This window comes from Mustela nivalis, assembly GCF_964662115.1.
Source record: "Mustela nivalis genome assembly, chromosome: 7".
Taxonomy (NCBI): Eukaryota; Metazoa; Chordata; class Mammalia; order Carnivora; family Mustelidae; genus Mustela; species Mustela nivalis.
In genome coordinates this window covers 135,008,001-135,029,104 of record NC_139026.1, presented here as the reverse complement: position 1 = coordinate 135,029,104, position 21,104 = coordinate 135,008,001, and the positions used below count along the sequence as shown (strand labels likewise).

Below are 21,104 nucleotides of genomic sequence, written 5' to 3'. Positions count from 1 at the left end.
ACAAATTCCTGAAAACACATAACTGACTAAATTGACTTATCAAGGAAAAGAAAATCTGAAGAGATCATTAGTAATTAAAAACATCTCAACAAAGAAAAGCTCAGGACCAGAAAGTTTCACTGACAAATTCCACCAAATATTTAAAGAGTTAACACCAATTCTCTTTTTAAAAAACAGAAGAGAAAGGAACACTTTCAAGCTCATTCTAAGAGGGTAGCACTATTCTGATACCAGAACCAGACAAAGATGTTACAAATAAAGAAAACTACAGACCAATATCCCAGAGGAATACTGATGCAAAAATCCCCAGTAAAATACTAGCAAACTTAATTGAGCAGCCTATTAAAAGGATTACACACCATGATAAAGTGAGTTGTACTTTTATAATATAAGACTGGTAGATTATGAGCAAATCAATCAAAATAATATATCCCATTAAAGAATGAATGGGGGAAAAATACATGATCATCCCAATTCATGCAGAAAAAGCATCTGACAGAACTCAACATCCTTTTATGATTAAAAAAAAAATCAACAAACTAAGAACAGAACAAAATTTCCCTAACATGATAAAGGCTATATAAAACTCATAACTAACATATTCACTGGTGAAGGACTGACAGCTTTCCCCACAGATCAGAACAAGACAAGGACATCTACTCTCACCTCTTCTATTTTACAGAGTACTGGAAGTTCTTGTCAAAGCAATCAGGCAAGAAAAGGAAATAAAAGGTATCCGTATTGGAAAGGAAAAAATAAAATGACTTCTGTTCAAAAACATGATCTTATATACAGAAAATCCTAATTCTAGTACATACATACATACACACACACACAAACACACACCCCAAACAAATAAAAAACGTGTTAGAACAAATGAATTTAGCAAAGTTGCAGGATATAAAATCAACATGCAAAAATCAGTTGCATTTCTATATACTAGCAATGAACAATCCAAAAAGAAAAATTTTTAAAACTATTCCATTTACAGTAACATCAAAAAGAAAATAATTGGGAATAAATTTAACCAAGGACTTTTAGACCTGTACATTTGAAAACTACAAAACACTGCTGAAAGAAATAAAAGAAGACATAAGTGGAAAAAGTGTATTTATGAGTTGGAAGACTAAATATTTTTGAGATGATAATACTACCCAAAGCAATCTACAGTTTCAACACAATACCTATAAAAATTGCAACATTTTTTTGCAGAGAAGAAAAAAACTGATATTCAAATTTATATAAAACAAGTAGTACTAAAGAGCAAAACAACACTGAAAAAGAAGAATGAAGTCTAAAGACTCACACTTTCCAACCTCAAAACTTACTACACATCTACAATAATTAAAGCAGATGGTACTAGCATAAGGACAGACATTTAAACCAACGGAACAGAAGAGATAGCCTAGAAATACACCCTAACATAGAAAGCCAATTGATTTCCAGCAAAGGAGCCAAGACCATTCAATGGGGAAGTATGGTCTTTTCAACAAATGGTCCGGACAACAGTGAATATCCATATATAAGAGAATGAAGTTGGACCCTTACCTTCTACCACACACAAAATGAACAAAGACATGAACGTAAGAACTAAATCTTTAAAATTCTTAAAAGAAATTATTGGGAAAAATTTTCATGACACAGGATGCAGAACTGATTTTTTGGGTATGACAACAAAAGCACAGGCAACAACAACAACAACAAAAAAAACAGATAAACTGGACTTCATCAAATTTACAAATTTATGTGCATCAGAAGACACTATCAAGAGGACAAGACAAACCACGAGTAAGAACTATTTGCAAATCATAGCTGATAAGGGATTAGCATCACTAATATATGAAGAACTGTAATTCAAAAACAGTAACAAAATAACCTAATTCAAAAATGAGGAAAGGATTTGAATAGACATATATACAAATGGCCAATAAGCACATGAAAAGATGCTAAACATCATTACCCATTAGGAAAATGCAAATCAAAAATCAAAACTACATGAGATACCATTCTTCAAACCCATTAAGATAGCTATTAAAAAAAAAAAAATAACAAAAGGTAACAAGGATATAGAGAAACTGGAACCCCTGTGCATTGCTTGATGGAATGTAAAATGGTAGAGTCATTGTGAAAAATAGTTTGATGTTTCCTCAAAAAGCTAAAAATACAATTACCATATCATGCAGCAATTCCACTCTTAGGTATATAGCCAAAAGAAGCAATAGCAGAAACTCAAACAGATACTTGTGTAGCAATGTTGATAACAAAACAGATACTTCACACCAGAAGGCCTAAGCAACTCAAGTGCTCATGAACAGATGAAGATAAACAAATGTGGTTTTTACATATCATGGAACATTACTCAGTCATAAAATGGAATGAAATTCTGATATATGTTACAACATAGATGAACCTTGAAAACGTTAAGCTAAGAGAAATAAGCTACTCATAAAAGGACAAATATTGTATAATTCTAGAATAGGCAAATTCATAAAAGCAGAAGACAGAATAACGGTTACCACAGGCTGAGGGAAAAGTGGAGTAAAGGCTATTGTTTAATTGGTGCAGAGTTCCTGTCTGAGGTGATGAAAAAGTTCTGAAAACGGATAGTGGTGATGGTTGCAAAACAAAGCAAATATACTTACTGCCACTGAACTGTAAACTTAAAAATGGTTAAAATGGTAAATTTTATGTTTATTTTACCACAATAAAAAAATAAATAGGTAACTGGAGAGTCCTGCATCTATTAAAGAAATTGAATCTATGATTAAAAAGCTTTCCATGAAAAAAATTTCAGGCCCAGAGTGAATTCTACTGAACATTTAAATAATAATCCATTCTAAACAAATGCCTCCAGAAACGTGAAGAAGAGTGAATACTTTCTTAGTCACTCTATCAATTGTACATTACCCTGATACCAAAACTAAAGACATTATAATTAAAAGCTATATAGACTAATATTCTTCATGACTCAGATGAAAATCCTAAACAAAATTTTATCATAACTAATCCAAATATGTATAAGAGAACAACACATCACAACCAAGTGGGTGTTATCCTAGGAACAAAAGTTTGACTTAACACTGAAAAAAATCAATAGGGACTTTACTACACTAAAAAAAGAAACTTAAAAAAAAAAAAAAAAAAAGAGAAAGAAACTTCAGGGGGTGCCTGGGTGGCTCCATGGGTTGAGCCTCTGCCTTCAGCTCGGGGGGGGGGGGGGGGCAGACTTCGTATGATCACCATCAAATGCAGGAAATGCACTTAACAAAATCCAACATGCATTCCTGATAACACCTCTCAGCAAACTAGAAACAGAAGGGAAATTTCCCAACCTGATAAAGGGTGTCTATGAAAAACACAGATAACATCACACTTAATGGTAAAAGACTGAATATTTTTCCTCTTCATATCAGGAACAAAAGACAAATCCCAGCCCTCTTCACTTTTTTAAGAGAAAAACCAAAAACCTTTTTCTTTAAAAGCCAGGGCAGTAAGACAAGAAATAAAAAGAACCCAGATTGGAAAGAAAAAAAATGTAGAAATTCAATGGAACCTACAGGATTAAAAAAAATTAAATAAAAAAACTCCCAGAACTATAAGTTTAGCAAGGCTGGAGGATACAAACTAAATGTTTAAAAAAAAAATCTATTGTATTTCTATATATCATCAATGAACAAAGGATTTTTTTAAATTTTAACATTTTTAATAAAAGTCTATTAAATCTGACAAAAGATGTAAAAGACATATAGCCACTCTGAAAGAAATTTTTAAAGACCCAAATGACGGGAGACACATAATTTGTTCTGTGATTATAAGACCCAATGTTGTTAAAAGGTCAATTCTCCCCCAAATTGATGTATATAGAGTCAATGCAACCCCTATAAAAATCCTAGAAGGCTTTTATTTTTAAATCAACAAACTGATTCCAAAAGTCATTAGGAAATACAGATACTAGAGTCAAAATAACTCTGAAAAAAGTAACAGAATTGGTAGACTAAGAATACATGACTTCTAGGCCTACTATAAGGCTACAGAAATCAGGACAATGAGGCACTGACATAGACAAATAGATTAATGAGATAGAATAGAGTCCAGAAATAGACTTTACCATATATAAACAACCAAGTTTTTAGAAAGGTGCAAAAGCTATGCAGTGCAGAAAGGACATTCTTTTCAACGAATAGTTTTAGAACATACAAGGGAAAAAAAAAGGAAAAGAACAGAACTTCGATTCATATGCTTTACACTATATACAAAAATTAACTCAAAATGAATCACAGACCTAATGTAACACATGAAACTAAACAACTTCTAGAGGAAAACATAGAGAAAAATCACTGCAATGCTCTGTTAAGCAGAAAATATAACACTGAAAACATTAGAAAAAACTGACAAATTGGGTTTATCAAAATAATAAACTTCTGCTTTTAGAAATAAACTGTTAAAGATAATGACAAGAGGAGCCACAGTCCAAGAAAATATCAGCAAAGCATATATCATGTAATAAGGGGTTCATATGCATAATATATAAAGAACTCTCAAAACTCAACAATAAGAAAAAATAAAAAATGAACAAAAGATTTATTCACATCACACACTCTCAAAATATAGCTCAATAGATAGCAAATAAGAACTTTTTAAAAAGACTTTTATTTTTATTTTTACTTACTTGTTTGACAGAGAGAGACAGAATATAAGCAGGCAGAGCAGCAGACAGAGGGAGACGGACAAGCAGGCTCCCTATGAGCAGGGAGCCCGATGCAGGGCTTGATCCCAGGACCCTGGGATCATGACCTGAGCTGAAGACAGACTCTTAACGGACTGAGCCAACCAGGTGCTCCAGCAAATAAGAACTTTAAAGACACTCAACATCACTGGTCATTAGACAATGCAAATTAAACCACAATGAGACTACCACAACATACAAACCTATAAGAATGGTTAAATTTTTAAAGTCTAATCATGCTAGGTGTAACAGGTGAGGATGTGGAAACAGGAACTTTTATGTACTGCTAGTGGATATGTAAAATGACACAATCACTTTATTAAGAAATGGATGAACTATTTTCCAAACTTAAACATGCATTTACCATATGATCCAGCAATCCTATTACTGGGTATTTACTCTAAAGAAATAAAAATTTGTATTCATATAAAATCCTGTATCTAAATGTTTACTACAGGTCTATTCATAACCACCAAAAACTGGAAACAATCCAGTGTCCTATAAAAAGTGGATGTAAAACATCCACAAAATGGAATATAACCCAGCAGTAAAAAGAAACAAACTACTGGCTTGCAAGAACATGGATACAGCTCAAAGGCAATATGCTAAGTGAAAAAAAGTCTGAAAAGTTTACATTAGATATTCCATTTATAGGACATTCTCAAAAAGATAAAGTTATAGTGATGAAGGCTCGCCAGTGGTTGCCAGAGGCTAGAGGCAGGAGAAAAGTATGACTAAAAAGACACTCGTTTTTTAGAATTATGGAACTGCTTCATATCCTGACTGTAGTAATGATTAAATAACTATATACATTTGTATAACACATGTTAAAATTCAAAAAACTATATAACAGAAAGGGGTCAATTTTACTGTATGGTAATTAAAAAAAACAAAACACTGTCTACTTTTATGCTAGGAATATAAAATATAAAAAATATTTTCTAAAAGAATAAATTACCAGAGAACATGTATTACAAAATTTCTGCTTCTTTCTGATTTACGATTTACTTTGCCACGAAGTCCAAGACTGATTCTGTAAAACTGTTCCATGCGCTTTTGAAGTAATGAGCTCTTCACTCAAAAGATTTGATTGTGGCACCTTGATGGCCCAGTTGGTTAAGCAACCAACTCTTCGTTTCCGCTCAGGTCATGATCTCAGGGTCATGAAATCTGAGCCTTGTGTCAGACTCCACATTTAGCACAGAGTCTGCTTAAGACCCTCTCCCTCTCCTTCTGCGTCTTCCACCCCTATCCTATCCCCCTACCCCAGCCAGGATCTCTATCTCGATTAAATAAATAAATCTTAAAAAAAAAGAAAAAAAAAGGTGTTGACTAACGGGTGTCTGGCTGGCTCTGTCAATAGAGCATGCAACTCCTGACCTTGGAATGGCAAGTTCAAGCCCCACGGTAAATGTAGGTATTTTTAAAATCTTAAAAAAAAAAAAAAAAAAAGTTTATCAATTGTGTTATTCTATTTTCCTATGGTCTCATCTGTGTCTTTTGGGTCTATTTAATTATGAAAGAGATTTAACAAGTCTCCTAATATAACTGTATTTTCATCAAACTCTCATGTTTTGAACAGGTTTTGCTCTTATACAGAACACTATGTTTGGTGCCTACTTGTTATGATTGTTACAGCTACTTTGTTAATAAACTGGGCCTCTCATTATTACATACTATCTTATTTCATTATATCCAGTGCATTAACCTTAAATTCTACTCTAAATTACATTATATTACCACCTGTTTTTATATTGCTTGCAATTGCCTAGCTCATCCCTTTATTTTCAACCTTTCATTATTTAAGTACTCTTCAAGTCCATCCGACAATGTGAGTTACTAAAATTGGACCAATTCACATGTAATTAACATATATTTTAATTCTGTTGCTTCCTTCTTCTGTTCAACATTTTTGACATTCTATTCAAATCTGTGTTTGATCCTTTTTATTTCTGTATTACTACGTCGTGATTAAAAGAATACCAAGTTAGAAGTTAGGAGACTGGGTTTAGTATCTGTTCTCTTACTGAGGTCTAGATAGGCAGAAGCCTAACCTTCTTAAGTCAGTTTCCTCCTTCTCATCAAGGAATATAAAAATTCCTGCTTTACCTGCTAGTTATTTTGGAAGGAGGGAGGGTGAGAACATCGGGGTAAGATGACATCAAGAGGGGTACTATAAAAGCTTTAAGATCCCATGGAGAAACGATTATGAGGACCTAGATCCCCAAAACTGAGTTTACAAACTTTAAAAGTATCAACAATAAAATGAGGTAAGGGCTCTGCCACCCCAGAGGACAGAGTAAATATATTTTAATAGTTGAGAAGGAGGGAAAGCTGGGTGTGAGAAAAGACATACAAAACCTTATGGAGATTAAAGTTTTTGAGATGAAGAATAAGGTGGGAAGCCAGGGCTTTTTTGTTGACTACTTAAAGGGAGATATACGGTATAATGGTTTTATGGCAAAAAGGAACAGTGAGATAAAAAAGGTTTAGCCTGGGTAGCTCAGTTGTTAAGCATCTGCCTTCGGCTCAGGTCACGATCCTAGGGTCCTCAGAGTGAGCCCCCCATCGAGCTCCCTGTTCAGCAGGAAGCCTACTTCTACCTCTCTACTTCCCCTGCTCGTGTTCTCTCTCTCTCTGTCAAATAAATAAATACATAATCTCACAAAACAAACTGAGGGTTGCTGGGGGGAGGGGAGTTGGGAGAAGGGGGTGGGATTATGGACATTGGGGAGGGTATGTGCTTTGGTGAGTGCTGTGAAGTGTGTAAACCTGGTGATTCACAGACCTGTACCCCTGGGGATAAAAATGTATGTTTATAAAAAATAAAAAATTTAAAAAAAAAGTAGAAAGGAGAGAGAGTAAAGAATAAAGCAATTTCTCAAACAATTAAATAAATATATTCCTCAGGGGGCCAGGGTGGCTCAGTCAATTAATGTCCAACTCTTGATTTCAGCTCAGGTCATGGTATCAGGGTTGTGAGATCAAGGCTGTATCAGGCTCTGAACTGAGTATGGAGCCTGCCTAAGATTTTTTCCTTTTCCCTCTGCTCCTCCCTGCACTTGCAAGTGCTCTCTCTTCTCTCTCTCTCAAAAAAAAAAAAAAAAAAAAAAAAATCTTTAAAGAAAAAGTAGAGAACTTGTTTCAAATTTTAATTTAAAGAAATAAATTTTCTAATTTTTTTATTTGAAAAATGTTTTACTCAAAGCATTTTTTATTCTCAGTCACCTAAAACAAGGTACATTAAAAAATTAAAAACTTAAAAAAAAATAAAAAATAAAAACTTTTAACATGAAGGAAATTCTGCCAATTTAATAAGCTTATATAAAATCAGTGTAACTAATTTCCATAAGCAGAAAAAGAAACCTGATGCCTTTTGTTTTTCCAAACATACCCTTGAACTAAAAACAAAAAACCCGGTCAAAATATTCTTATAATTGTGTGTGTCTGTGTGTGTTGTCTATGTGTGTATTTATTTTTATGTCAGAAATATTATCTTGGATTATATATTTAAATATTTGTTGTCTCATTCTATTTCTTCTTCTGAGATTCAAATATACATATGCTGAATTTCCTTTTCTAATTTCCATATCATTTTTTCTCTCCAATGTGTTTTAACATTTTCATTCATTTTGGTTAATTCTACCCATTTTTTCCATTTTTAGCTTCTATTGTCTTTTATTTTGTTTTTCACAGTCTCTACTATCCCTTGTGATCCTTCTAATTTCACCTTTATTTCCGTGATGGTTTTATTTTCTTACCTTATTTTTCTTTCCTCTCCATCAGCCTACGCTGCATTCTCTCATGCAGTCTCACTATCTCTTCCTGAACTCCTGTACCACTGCTTTGTGCTTTCAGTGGTAAATGCTTCCAAAAACTGTTTTACATTCAGAGCAAAACAGCTAGGCATGATTTTCATCTTTTCTACAGAAATATTTTTTCTGCTGAATATTCATCTGTCTGTTGTTTTTCTGCTACTTTCTTTCTTTTTGATTCTTGAGTGGTCGGGGTGGCCTAAAGCTGAAATCCTTTTCATAATTCATCTTTAAAAGAGGTGAAATTTTTCTGGACAAGCTAGTTGTAAGAGATTCATGCAGAAGGCTCCAGTGGTTCTAGTTCTTGACCATCAAAACTATGTTTTGGTTCAAGGTTTCATATGAGAATCATTTAAGTTTTTCTATTTGTTTGTTTTTTTACTTTTCAACAACCAAAGGAGATAGGCAGCCTTGAGGTTTTCACAATGAAAAGCCATTACTTCCCCTACCGCTTCAGAGACAGACAAATGTAAAAATGTCTTGTTTGTGTGATTCTTTGTTTGGCTTCATCTCCCCAACTTCTTAGAATCAAACCAGGTGCAGGAAAACTCCTGCCATTAGCTTAAAAAAACAAAACAAAACAAAACAAAACAAACAAGAAAACCCATTCTGCTTTCGCAAACAAGGGATTTAGGCTTTGCATCTCAGGGTGGGCCTCTCGGGTTCCTGAAGCTTCTCTTGCTGGTTCCAGGCTCTGCAGTTGAGGTCTTTTATCCATTTCAAGTTTATCTTTGTGTGGCATCCTCACTCTACTTCTTCCCACATACAGCCTGCTTAGACTCACTGCCTTTGGCAGCCATTCCACCTATTTTGTGGCCTAGGGTTTTTAGCTTTCTTCTATTTTAGTGGAATATGGGGTTTGTGTTTTAGTTTGTCCCTCTCTTTGTTGTTATTCTAGTTAACCACCAGAAAGCAAAAGAAGAAAATGCCAACTTTACTGTACTGTCCTCGGATTCAAGATCTAACAATTATGTTAAAAGAGTATTTTATACAAGATTGAAACTTGAATGTCTCACTATATTACTGAAAGATAAAGGTGTGCTTTCCTATTGGACAGCTCTGTATAAAAGAATGAAGCTTGACCATCCTCTTACACCATACACAAAGATAAACTTGAAATGGATAAAAGACCTCAACATGAGGCAGGAATCTATCAAAATCCTAGAGCAGAATGCAGGCAGTAACCTCTTCAACACTGACTTCTGCAACTTCCTTTAAGACATATCTCCAAAGGCAAAGGAAACAAAAGCAAAAATGAACTTTTAGGACTTGATCAAGATAAAAAAAAACTTCTGCACAGCGAAGGAAACAGTAAATAAAACAAAAAGGAAACCCATGGAACGGGAGAGGATATTCGCAAGTGACACTACAAAGGGCTGGTATCCAAGATCTATAAAGAACTCCTCAAACTCAACACCCCCAAAACAGATAATAATATGAAAAAATGGCAGAAGACATGAAAAGACACTTCTGCAAAGAAGATATACAAATGGCTATCAGACACATGAAAAAATATTCATCATCATTAGCCATTAGGGAGACTGAAATCAAAACCACATTGAGATACCACCTTACACCAAGTTAGAATGGCCAAAACCAACAAGACAGTAAACAATAAGCATTGGAGAAGATGTGGAGAAAGGGGAACCCTGTTATACTGTTGGTGGGAAAGCAAGTTGGTGTAGCCACCTTGGAAAACAGTGTGGAGATATCTTAAGGAGTTAAAAATAGAGCTTCCCTATTACCCTGCCATTGCACTACTGGGTATTTATCCCAAAGATACAGATGTAGTGAAAAGAAGGGCCATCTGTACCCCAATGTTCATAGCAGCAATGGTCACAATCGCCGAACTGTGGAAAGAGCCAAGAAGCCCTTCAACAGATGAATGGATAAAGAAGATATGGTCCATACATATAATGGAATATTACGCCTCCATCAAAAAGGGTGAATACCCAAGATTTGTATCAACATGGACGGGACTGGAGGAGATTAAGATGAGTGAAATAAGTCAGGCAGAGAGAGTCAATTATCATATGGTTTCACTTACTTGTGGAGCATAAGGAATAACACGGAGGACGTGGGGAGAAGGAAAGGAAAAGGGGGTTGGGGAAAATCAGGAGGGGGAGACGAACCATGAGAGACCATGGACTCTGAGAAACAAACTGAGAGTTTTGGAGGGGAGGGGGGTGCAGGGTTGGCTGAGCCTGGTGGTGGGTATTAAGGAGGGCACATATTGCATGGAGCATTGGGTGTGGTGTATAAACAATGAATTTTGTTACACTGAAAAAATAAAATAAAATTTAAAAATCTAATAAAAAAAAGAAAGAAAAAGGAAAAAAAAGGTGTGCTTTCCTTACTATTTTACCAGTAAAATACTAATTTTCCACAAAACACGAATTTTTACAAGGCCATTAGCAACTGAACTAATTGTTTTAGTTTAAGAGTTCGTGTGTATATTAGTTACAACCTCAGGCAGAAAATAATCTGATGCCTAAATGTAAAAGACACCTTCCAAGACCCAGAGCCCATTTGGGAAACAAATTATGTACATCATAAGTAAGCCACAATCTTCGTATTTATTTTTAAAGGAGACAAAGGCTTTTTAATAATGAGGACAATACATAATTTGTCATTGTCCAACTCTCCAGATTTCATTTGGGTTTGAAATGGAGACAGATAAGTTTATATCATATATTGATCATTCCCTTAGTAAAATTTTAACTCTAGGCAAATTCATTTTCCTGCCAGTTACTACTCTTCGACTCCTTGCTATCCATTGCTAGGCATGTACTAAGTGAAATGAAGTTTTATTACTAATTGTTTAAAGAATAAATAATAGGACTCCCTGCTCAGTGGGGAGCCTGCTTCCTCCTCTCTCTCTCTTTCTGCCTGCCTCTCTGCCTGCTTGTGATCTCTGTCTGTCAAAAAAAAAAAAAAAGAATCTTAAAGAACAAATAATATATCAAAGCTGAATTAAAATAGATTTTAAATTACTTGTGCTTTAAATGATTCCTTTTCACATACATAAATGTAGATCTGTAAAAGTTAATATGCCACACAAAAGCTAATAATGCCTGGTATAACCTATTAAACATTTAGAGGCACTATGAATTCATATTGATAAAAAGAAACAAAAAAGGCCTCTTCCTTAAAGAATTCTAAATAAGAAATATAGACAGAATGATGAAATCTAAAAAAATCAGTTTGACAACCACCATAGGTAGAATGACAGGGTGACACTTTAAAGGAATTTGGCATTTATCACCTAAAGTAACCAGTCCCATCACCAATCATGGTACAAATATATGGTACAAATACACACCATGCTCTGAGAAGCACTTTGTGGAATTCCCACAAAAAATCCATAAACTGAATTTAACCGCAAGGACATATCTGACAGATGTAACTGAAGGATGCTCTACACAACTGAGCTGGTGTGTATTCAAAAAATGTCAAGGCCAGGAAAGACCAAGAAAGATAACAGAACTGCCCAGATTAAGACACTGAAGAGAAATAACAACTAAACTCTGTTGTGATCATGGACTGGATCCTGGACCAGAAACAATTTTTTTCTTTTGCTAAGTAAGACTTTAGAGGGACAATTAATGAAATCTGTCTGTATACAGCAGAACTATATCTATGTTCATTCAGGAAATACACATTAAAGTATTTAGAGGAATCTTGTCTGCAATTTTACTCTCAATTCAAAAAAAACCAAGAACACTGTGTGCGCGTGTGTGTGTGTGTGTGTATTTAGAGAGAGCATGATAAAGCATATGTGATAAATATTAACATTTGGGGACATATAAGAATTCTTGTACTATTTTTACAACTTTTCTCTAGTATGAAATTACTTAACATTTGAAAAAAAGAAAAAAATACAAATCCCCACATGCAATAAATGAAACAAAGCCAGTTAAGAGAAACTCTTTATTCTCCCTAATAATAATGCTAGGATCACATTTATTACATTCCACTGAATAGATCATGAAATTTTAGAGCTGTAAGAAAAACACATTGCCTCTCACCAAAACTCTTCCATTTATTGGTGAAAACAGTGAGGTTAAAGGACTTCCTCAAGATCTAGACAACTGGTTTAAGGCAGAGCCAAGACCACTCCCCTACTCTGACCCAGCTCTTTCACAATGCAAGTTGTCTCTTGATACATTTACATTGTCATCTACTCCCTGAACATGGGTACACACACTAAATAGCTCAATCTTCTCATATATTCTAGTGAGCTAATGGGGCAAACCACTTTCTAGCAATCTAAATTTCATTTTAAAAAGGCATTTAGGTATTATTGCTCCTAATGATATTTAATAACTAATGTCAGTAAACATGTGAGTTCACAATATACGCAGGATATAGAAGCAAATGCTAAAAACGCAGAATTAACACACTCTACTATTAGGTGATACTGGTAGGTCCGTGATGATAGACACCGAGTCCATATTATTCATTATTATAACCCCACCCTTCGGAGAGTGCCTGACAGACAATAAATACTCAGATAACTGCATGTTGCTAAGTGAAAGGCAATCCATAGTACAAGAAAAAATGTATGTACAGACAATCGTAATATCCGCGTTGTTAACCAAGTGCCACGAAACAACAAATGAGTTATTTTTGCTTGATGAGATCTACAAAGACTCCAGAAATGTAATGAAACTAGTTCAGCCTCGAAAGACAAAGAATTCAAAAGACATGGAAGCAATGGGGTGGTAGATGGAGGGTAGAAAAAATTAAATAAAACATACTGAAGGCAAGAAAATACCTGGCATTTCTACTGAACTTTAAACATAGGCTTACCTATCGTTGCGGCAAGTTCAGGATCAAAAGTATCATCTGTGAACCTCAAGAGCAGGCTAAAAAAGATGTTAAAAAGAGAGATTAGAAATTTGTCTTTTTCTCCTAACCATTTCACAAATGTTCATGATTATTTCATTTTGTCACCAATGAGACACAGATAATGGGCGCCTGAGTGGCTTAGTCGTGATCCCAGAGTTCTGGGATCAACCCCGACACTGGGCTCCCTGCTCAGCAGGGAGTCTGCTTCTCCCTCAGCCCCTCACTCCATTCGTGCTTGCTCTCTCGCTCAAATAAATAAAATCTAAAGAAAAAAGAGCCTCCGTAAAAAAATAAATTAGACACAGATAAGAATAGCTGATGTAGATCTGCTCCCACAAATACTACCTCTCAGTGCAGATACATAAAAGGCAATGAAAGAATCCCAAGAGCAAAGCAGTTTACTTACTATACCGCCCATGCTCTCCTACACAATTCCCAAGTGTGAAAAGATTTGGGTTTGGGTTTGGTTTTAATTTTTAATTGTAATGGTATATCCTTGTGAGAAAATAGAATCAGCAACACGTCATACTGCAACATGGACAAAAGGGGTGAAAATCAGTCTCTTGAAATGCAACAAATTAATTTTTTGTTTAAATCTGATGTGCACTACTCTGAATTCAAGTGAACAGAAAGCTGTGAAAATCTATCATCTGGTAACAAGTAGTAGGACTACTTCCTAAGCGGGAAGAAAACATACAGTTAGCGGGAAGAAAACATACAGTTAAAAGTGAAGGTAGATCACACAAGAGCCAGAGAAGGTATACTCTAGCAAATGCTAGGTAGGGTGTATGAAATCAACTACGAACAGGGAGTTCTGAAAGCTTTTATTTAAAAAAAAAAAAAAAAGAAAGAAAGAAAGAAAAAAGAATGGAAAGAACTGCTCCACATTTTGAAAAGTTAATGCCAGCAAAAATTGCAAGAAAATTAATCGAAGACAACTGCCATGGTTATGGTGAGAGTAAGAAGGACTAAACTTAGGAAATAGTAAAGAAACTAGAAAGAAAGAGATGAAATAATAGCAAAAGACACCATTTGAGCAGGAATTTAAGAAATAAGACAGAGGATCATAGGGGAAGAGAGGAAAAAGTGAAACAAGAGGAAACCAGAGAGGGCGACAAACCATAAGAGACTCTTAATCATAGGAAACAAACTGAGGCTCACTGGGCAGAAGGGGAATGGGGAGATGGGTAACTGGGTGAAGGGCGCTGGGGAAGGTATATGCTATAATGAGCACATACAATAAGACTGATGATCACAGACCTGTATCCCTGAAACAAATAATACATTATATGTTACTTCATTGAATTTAAATTTTTTTTAAAAAAGACACCATATGAGTACTCAAAGATCTTATATATTCCAGAATTATTTATTTAATATAAGGTGGAAGTCAATTATTAGGAGCTCTTCAAAAATGCAGTTTAAGCTTTTGTTAAAGCCCAAGATTTATAAAATTAATCAATCTTCATTTGCATTATCTCCTTTAATAGGACAAGACTGTTCTATCGACGTGCATGCATTAACAAAATCAAGGATATAGCTATCCGATGTCTGAAAAAAAAAAAACTTATGCATATTTCTGTAGGTTGTAATTATTACTGCTAGAGGTTATTTTTTCCCCCAGAGTATAATGCAACACATAATGGCCTTTTAGTATTCAAAATCCAGTGCCATTAATTGTATTTAAAAGATTAACTCTCCCTTTTTTGGTTTTGCTTTCTTGTGTCTATCATGAAACAAGCACCACAAAAGTGAAATAGCAGATTTTCCACTTAACATTGTACCCTCTTGACTGTAACTTTGTTTATTCCAATGTGAGTCAGGTGACAACACTAACAAGAATCTTAAAAGACTGCACTTGTAAAAAATTTTCTTCTCTTCCCAACAGTAAGTTTTTAAATTAACAAAAGTAAAAATTTCACTAAAAACTTAGTTACTCATATTTAAGAATGAAAAAGGTAAGTATCCATTCTTAGTCACCACACTAAATAGTATTACATAAAAGAAACTTGCAGAGTAGCAGTGGCAGTAGTAATAATAATACCAGAATAATACAAATAATAACAATGGTATTGGCCATTATTTATTGAACATCAACAATGTGCCAGACACTTGAGCCTGTGTTTCTTCTTACATAATTGCTAATCCTTGTGATAATCCTTGTCTTAAAGGTCCTTTGTCAGGAAAGGCAGGGAACTGATATGGTACAAAGCAACAAATTTTAATACTGGCTCTAAATGTAAGGAGATCTTAGCCACGGGTATACTGTTAGCTGGAAATGTATTCAAAACTCTATGTGATGCTTTTTTCTAGGCAGAGTCTATTTCTCTGTTTAAGTTTTTAAAGACTCCATGATTAAGAACCATGCTTTAAAGGATATATAGTTAAGCATTCGTATTTTCAAAGTCAAGGAACAAAACACTCTCCACACAGAGCTACAGGTAGAAAGAGTAACTACCTCCATATCATTTAGAGGAAACCAAATTTATAATAAACAGTGTGATCATAAATAGTCTGCATTTCTTAATTTACACCTGAAGTTGGCCAAAAAGGATGTGGACAGAGACACAGAAGGACAGCAATTTAATTAACAGAAGGTCTCTATAATCCCTCCCAGATTCTGAAACACTTTGCTACTTCTTTACTTCACCATGGCTAGCCACAGAATCAAAGCATCTTACACATTACCGTTCGATAAGGTGTGAGGGATTTCTATTCCAACCTCATTTTTCAAATAAAAAAGAAGACCTAGAGTGTTAAGTATCACACACAAGGTCACACAAGTGGCAACACCAGTTTCATAATCTTGGTCTCCTGGCTGCTACCACACATGCTCATCACACTCCAACAGTCTGAAATAAACTGGAAAAATAACCCACTACTTTCAATTACTTAAGATGTCCTTTCTCCTGCAACAATACAAATGATATTTCACTTCCCTTAACTCTAGATCTGTAAAGAAACAAACTTACTGGTCAGAACAACCCTTAGAGATTATATCCGGACAAATGTTTGTGTACTAACTCTACTAACTCACCTTAAAAAGAACAGGCTTCTATGTTAGTAGAGTCATTTATTCTCATCATACCCAGAAAGAATAAGTGTTCGAGGTTGTTTTCCACAGCAGAGCACATGCACCAATAATGTTCATCTAGCTAGAAAAATAAGCCAACTTTCTCCCTAAACGTAATCCTTTCTTGAAAGAGGCAAAGGTTAATATTTTGCAGTGAGCAGCTGAAAATTCACCATTAAGAATTGAGAAAAGTTTGGAGCAGATTAGATCCAACTAAGTTTGTCTGAAGGGAGGGAACTAAGGAAACAGTTAAATCCGCCTAACTGATTTAACACTAAAGAACCTCAATTACGTAAACACTCTAAACTTCCAGAAAATTTTAACACAGTTAACTGGTCATCCATCCAATATGTTTAGGAAGATGCTGCCAACCAAACCTGGATTGGGCTGAACCACGCGAAATGACATTCAACCACCCCTGACCTCAAAATCAGCCATTTCATATGCCTTAACCTAAATGAGGGTCACATCTCAAGAAAGAAAGATCACGAGGCTATAGAAGTCCTATTAAGACAATGCTCGAAATATTAACTTTTTAACCCTCAAACAGTGATCATGAAAAGTACTTTATTCAGTCCTTTATTTTTTTAAAGATTTTATTTATTTCTCTGTGAGAGAGAGACAGCATGAGCCAGGGGAGGGGCAGAGAAGCAGACTCCCCTCTGAGCAGGAAGCCTAAGGCAAGACCAATCCCACAACTCTGGGATCCTGAACTCTAGGATCATGGACTGAGCCCAAGGCAGACACTTAACCAACTAAGCCACCCAGATGCCCTATTCAGTTCTTTAAATAATGCATATATATACACACATACACACTCCCCATACTATTTTGCTATCCCACAGTATTTCATTAATTCATTCCTTGTTATGTACAAGTCCCTCACTCCAATATACATGGAGGTAAATGAGAAAAATTAGAAAATTATTAAGTGAGAAAAATTAGAAAGCATACTGTCACACTTTTAAAGTATAAAAAATTGCAGAACATATTACAAAACAAAATTCAAGTTAAAGAAGTACAACTTGGGGCATCTGGGTGACTCAGTCACTAAGCTTCTTCCTTTGGATCGGGTCATGATCCCAGGGTCCTAGGATCGAGCCCGGTATAGGGCTCCCTGCTCAGCTTTTCCCTCTCCCACTCCCCCCTGCTTGTGCTCCCTCTCTTGCCGGTCTCTATCAAATAAAGAAACTAAAAATTTTTTTTTTTTTAAAAAGGTACAACTTGATGAAGCGATCTGAAAGATAAGTTTGGCAGCAGATGTAGCTAAAATACGAAATTACAGCTCCTGGAATTGGAATATTGTTTAAAAATCCAGATCGCCAAGAATATAACCTAGTAATCATCATCACCACCACCACCATCATCATCATCCTAAGAGGGCAAGGAGAACTTGACCTGGAGAACTTTGTTCTAGGGCTTGGATGAAATCACAACCCACTTGCAACACTCACTGGGCGTCATTGTTCTTACCTGATACTCAACTACTGTCAGTTAATCTTTTCCCTCCAGAAAAAGTCAAGAAAGAATACACAAAGCACTAATTCGCTCTTTCACCTCTAAACGATGCGGCAGAATGCGAAGGGACAATGACACTTTATTCTCCAAGGCGGTCCAGAGCTTGAACTCCCCGACTAAAGCGATTACTCAAGCGGTCAGAAGGCCCGAGAGTTCTTTCACAGCTGACTCAGGGGCAGAGAGAGAAGCGGCAATGGGCGGCCCCGAAACAGGCCAGGAATGTGACCCCCGGCGTCGCGAAACTTCCCGAGTGGAATACTACGTCGTCAGAGAAAGCCTGCCAGAACCACCAAAGTGCTGAAGTTACAGCTCAACTCGCGGGGTGACAGTGAACCTGAACCCCAGGGCCGAGTCCGGGCTCCGCTCGCGGCCACACTCGGGCCCGAACCCGCCCGCCACGCCCTGAGCTCCTCGGCCGCGAAGCCGCCGACCGAGACGCGGCCCTCGGAACTGTTTTCGTCTTTGCTACGACAGGACGGGAACGTATCCAGACAAGTCGGGCCTGCCCGGGGCCGACAACCAGGCGGGCTTGGGGGGCAGGGGCTGCAGGACCGCGCCGCGGAGAGGCCCGGGAGAACCCGCAGAGCCCGCCCCCAGCCCGGCCCGCACCAGCCGCCGCCTTTACCGTTCCCGACGCGGCCCAGCAGACAGCGGCCAGGGAGGCACAGAGAGCCCCGCCGCCCTCGTCGCCGCCCGCAGACCCGCCTCACCTAGACTTGCCCACGCCACTCTCGCCGATGATGAGGATCTTCAGGGTGGTCAGCACGTCCTCGTCCATCCTGACGCCGCTCCGCTCTGAGCCCAGCTGGCCACCCCGTTCCGGTTCTCAACCCTTCACCGGAGAGAGGGGCCCGCGCATGCGCAGCGCTGCACGTCTGCCACCTTCCTTTCTCCCCGGGTGTTTAGGTTGCAGAAGTCCCGGTCGCCCCAGTTCCGCCCTGGGGAAGCTCTGCGTCTGCGCAAACTCTGTCCCAGGCGTCTTTCCGGAGCGCTTATTCATCCTCTGCGCAAGCGCAGAAGGGAAGGGCCGCGTGTGATGTCGCCCTTTTGTAGGCGGTTACACCTCCCGTCTCCTAACCTAACCCTCCTTCAGTGGTGTACTTGGGAAAGGACTGAGCTGGCAGAGCATAATGCTCTTTTATTTCAGCAGCTGCTCGTAATAGGTGCAATGCAATAGGAAAAGCTTGTGCTTGAAGGCAGATATCTTAAATTTAGGTCCCAGTGCTACCTGATGAGGGATCGGAGCAGGAAAGTGTTCACCCTCAGACCAAATGGCTGACCTGCGGCCTGCATAGTTTTGATAGGGTTCAGATATGTGCTGTTTGCTATAGTCTCATGACTACCTATACGTCTTACTGGTGGCTAATATTGAGCTGAATGATAAGCACCAGAGAAATCTTGTAAAAGTAGTTCCAGGTGTAGAAACAGGAAGAAAACATTAATATCTAGTATTCTCTGCACGTCTCTCCTCCCTCTTGAGCACTAAGCATATACCACCAGCATCATACAGCAAAGAGTACAGCCCTTTCTGCTCACGGGTCCTGTCCCCATGCTACTTAAATAAACTCCTTACGCTGCACCATACAACTCCTCAAGAATTCTCTCTGTACTGTTGTGTTCAGAAACCCCACACCATACCATATAACCATGTTACATTATCTAGCCTTCTGACCCTATTTCCTGTCTCACAGTCAAAGCCAATAATACTTCTTAGAATAATATTGACTTAAAATTGTTACGAAGATTAAATGAGATAATTAATGAACACACTTTGTAAACTCAAGTGCTCTGTAAAAGGTGCGATAGGGTGCTATTAACCTCCCGGCTTAGCTTCTGTTAGGTTAAAGACTAGTACCGGTCACATGTCAGTTCACTGTGGAAGGGAGATGTAAATGTCAGATCAGGTGCATACAAACCTCTGTTGGTGCAACTTCAAGCCAACTACTGCTCCTCATTAGAACTGCTACCCCTATAACTGCAGGAATTGTAGGTACATGCTTTATCTTCTTCACTAATCTGCAAATCTTCGTAAAAGTACCGACCCTCACATATGTTTAGCAAAGTGCCTGGTACATGGCAGACACTAAATAAACATTAGCTCTCAAATCTTATTTTATTTTTTTAAAGATTTTATTTATTTACTTGACAGACAGAGATCACAAGTAGGCCGAGAGGCAGGCAGAGAGAGAGGAAGGGAAGCAGGCTCCCAGCTGAGCAGAGAGCCCGCTGTGGGGCTTGATCCCAGGACCCTAGGATCATGACCCGAATCAAAGGCAGAGGCTTTAACCCACTGAGCTACCCATGCACCCCCAAATCTTGTTTTCTTAATACTTGCAGCTAATGCCAGGTACAATAGATATCTCATTAGAGAATATATAAATAAAATTTAGAATTAATTTTAAAAACTAATTTTTTCAAATATCTAGAAAAGCTTTTCTGCCAGACAACCAAATGGCTCCCTCACTTCCTTCAGGTCTTTGCTAGAATGTTGCCTTTGCTCAAATGAGTCCTTCTGTGTCCCTACTACTGAAATGTGCAAATCCTTCCATCAATCCCTATACCTCTTTGCATTATACTTCTGCAGAGTCCTTACCATGCTCCTGTGCCCTATATATTTCACTATTTTGTTGACTGTGTAGTCTTACCCAACAGAAGGGAAGCTTAATGAAGGGGATTTTTGTCTTTTTATTGTTATATCTTTTGCATCTGAAAGTTACTGGCATAGAATATGTGCTAAATAAATATTTGGGTTTATTTAAAAGATTTATTTATTTATTTGTAAGAAAAGAGTATGTGCATGAGTTGGGGGGGAGGGGGGTTACAGAGGGAGAGGAGGTGTGGGAAAGAGAATTCCAGATTCCATGCTGAGCACCGAGTCTTACATAGGACTCGATCTCAGGACCCCACGACCATGACCTGAGCTAAAACCAAGAGTCCAACACTCAACTGACTGAGCCACCCAGGCACCCCTAAATAAATATTTGTTGAGTGAATTCACTGAATGAACATTCTTGAATCCATTCCTAACTTTGGAAGTAGTACCAACCCGGTAACATCAACCTCTCACAAAATAGCCCTTGAAAACTCAGTCGACTCTATCTTCCTTAATTTTGACTACAGT

The 21,104-nt window shown here is 37.2% G+C and overlaps 1 protein-coding gene across 1 annotated transcript in view; it reads right to left on the bottom strand.

Moving 5' to 3' along the window:
- Nucleotides 1-18,943, bottom strand: part of RAB18 (RAB18, member RAS oncogene family) — a 37,643-nt gene extending 18,700 nt beyond the window's left edge. The window contains exons 1-2 of the mRNA XM_082740937.1: nt 18,694-18,943; nt 13,354-13,409 (exon numbers count right to left, since the gene is read on the bottom strand). Of these exons, the coding sequence (XP_082597063.1) occupies nt 13,354-13,409; nt 18,694-18,761 (124 nt within the window). The 5' untranslated portion in view covers nt 18,762-18,943. The remainder of the gene's footprint in view (nt 1-13,353; nt 13,410-18,693) is intronic.
- Between the last annotated feature and the right edge of the window lie 2,161 nt (nt 18,944-21,104).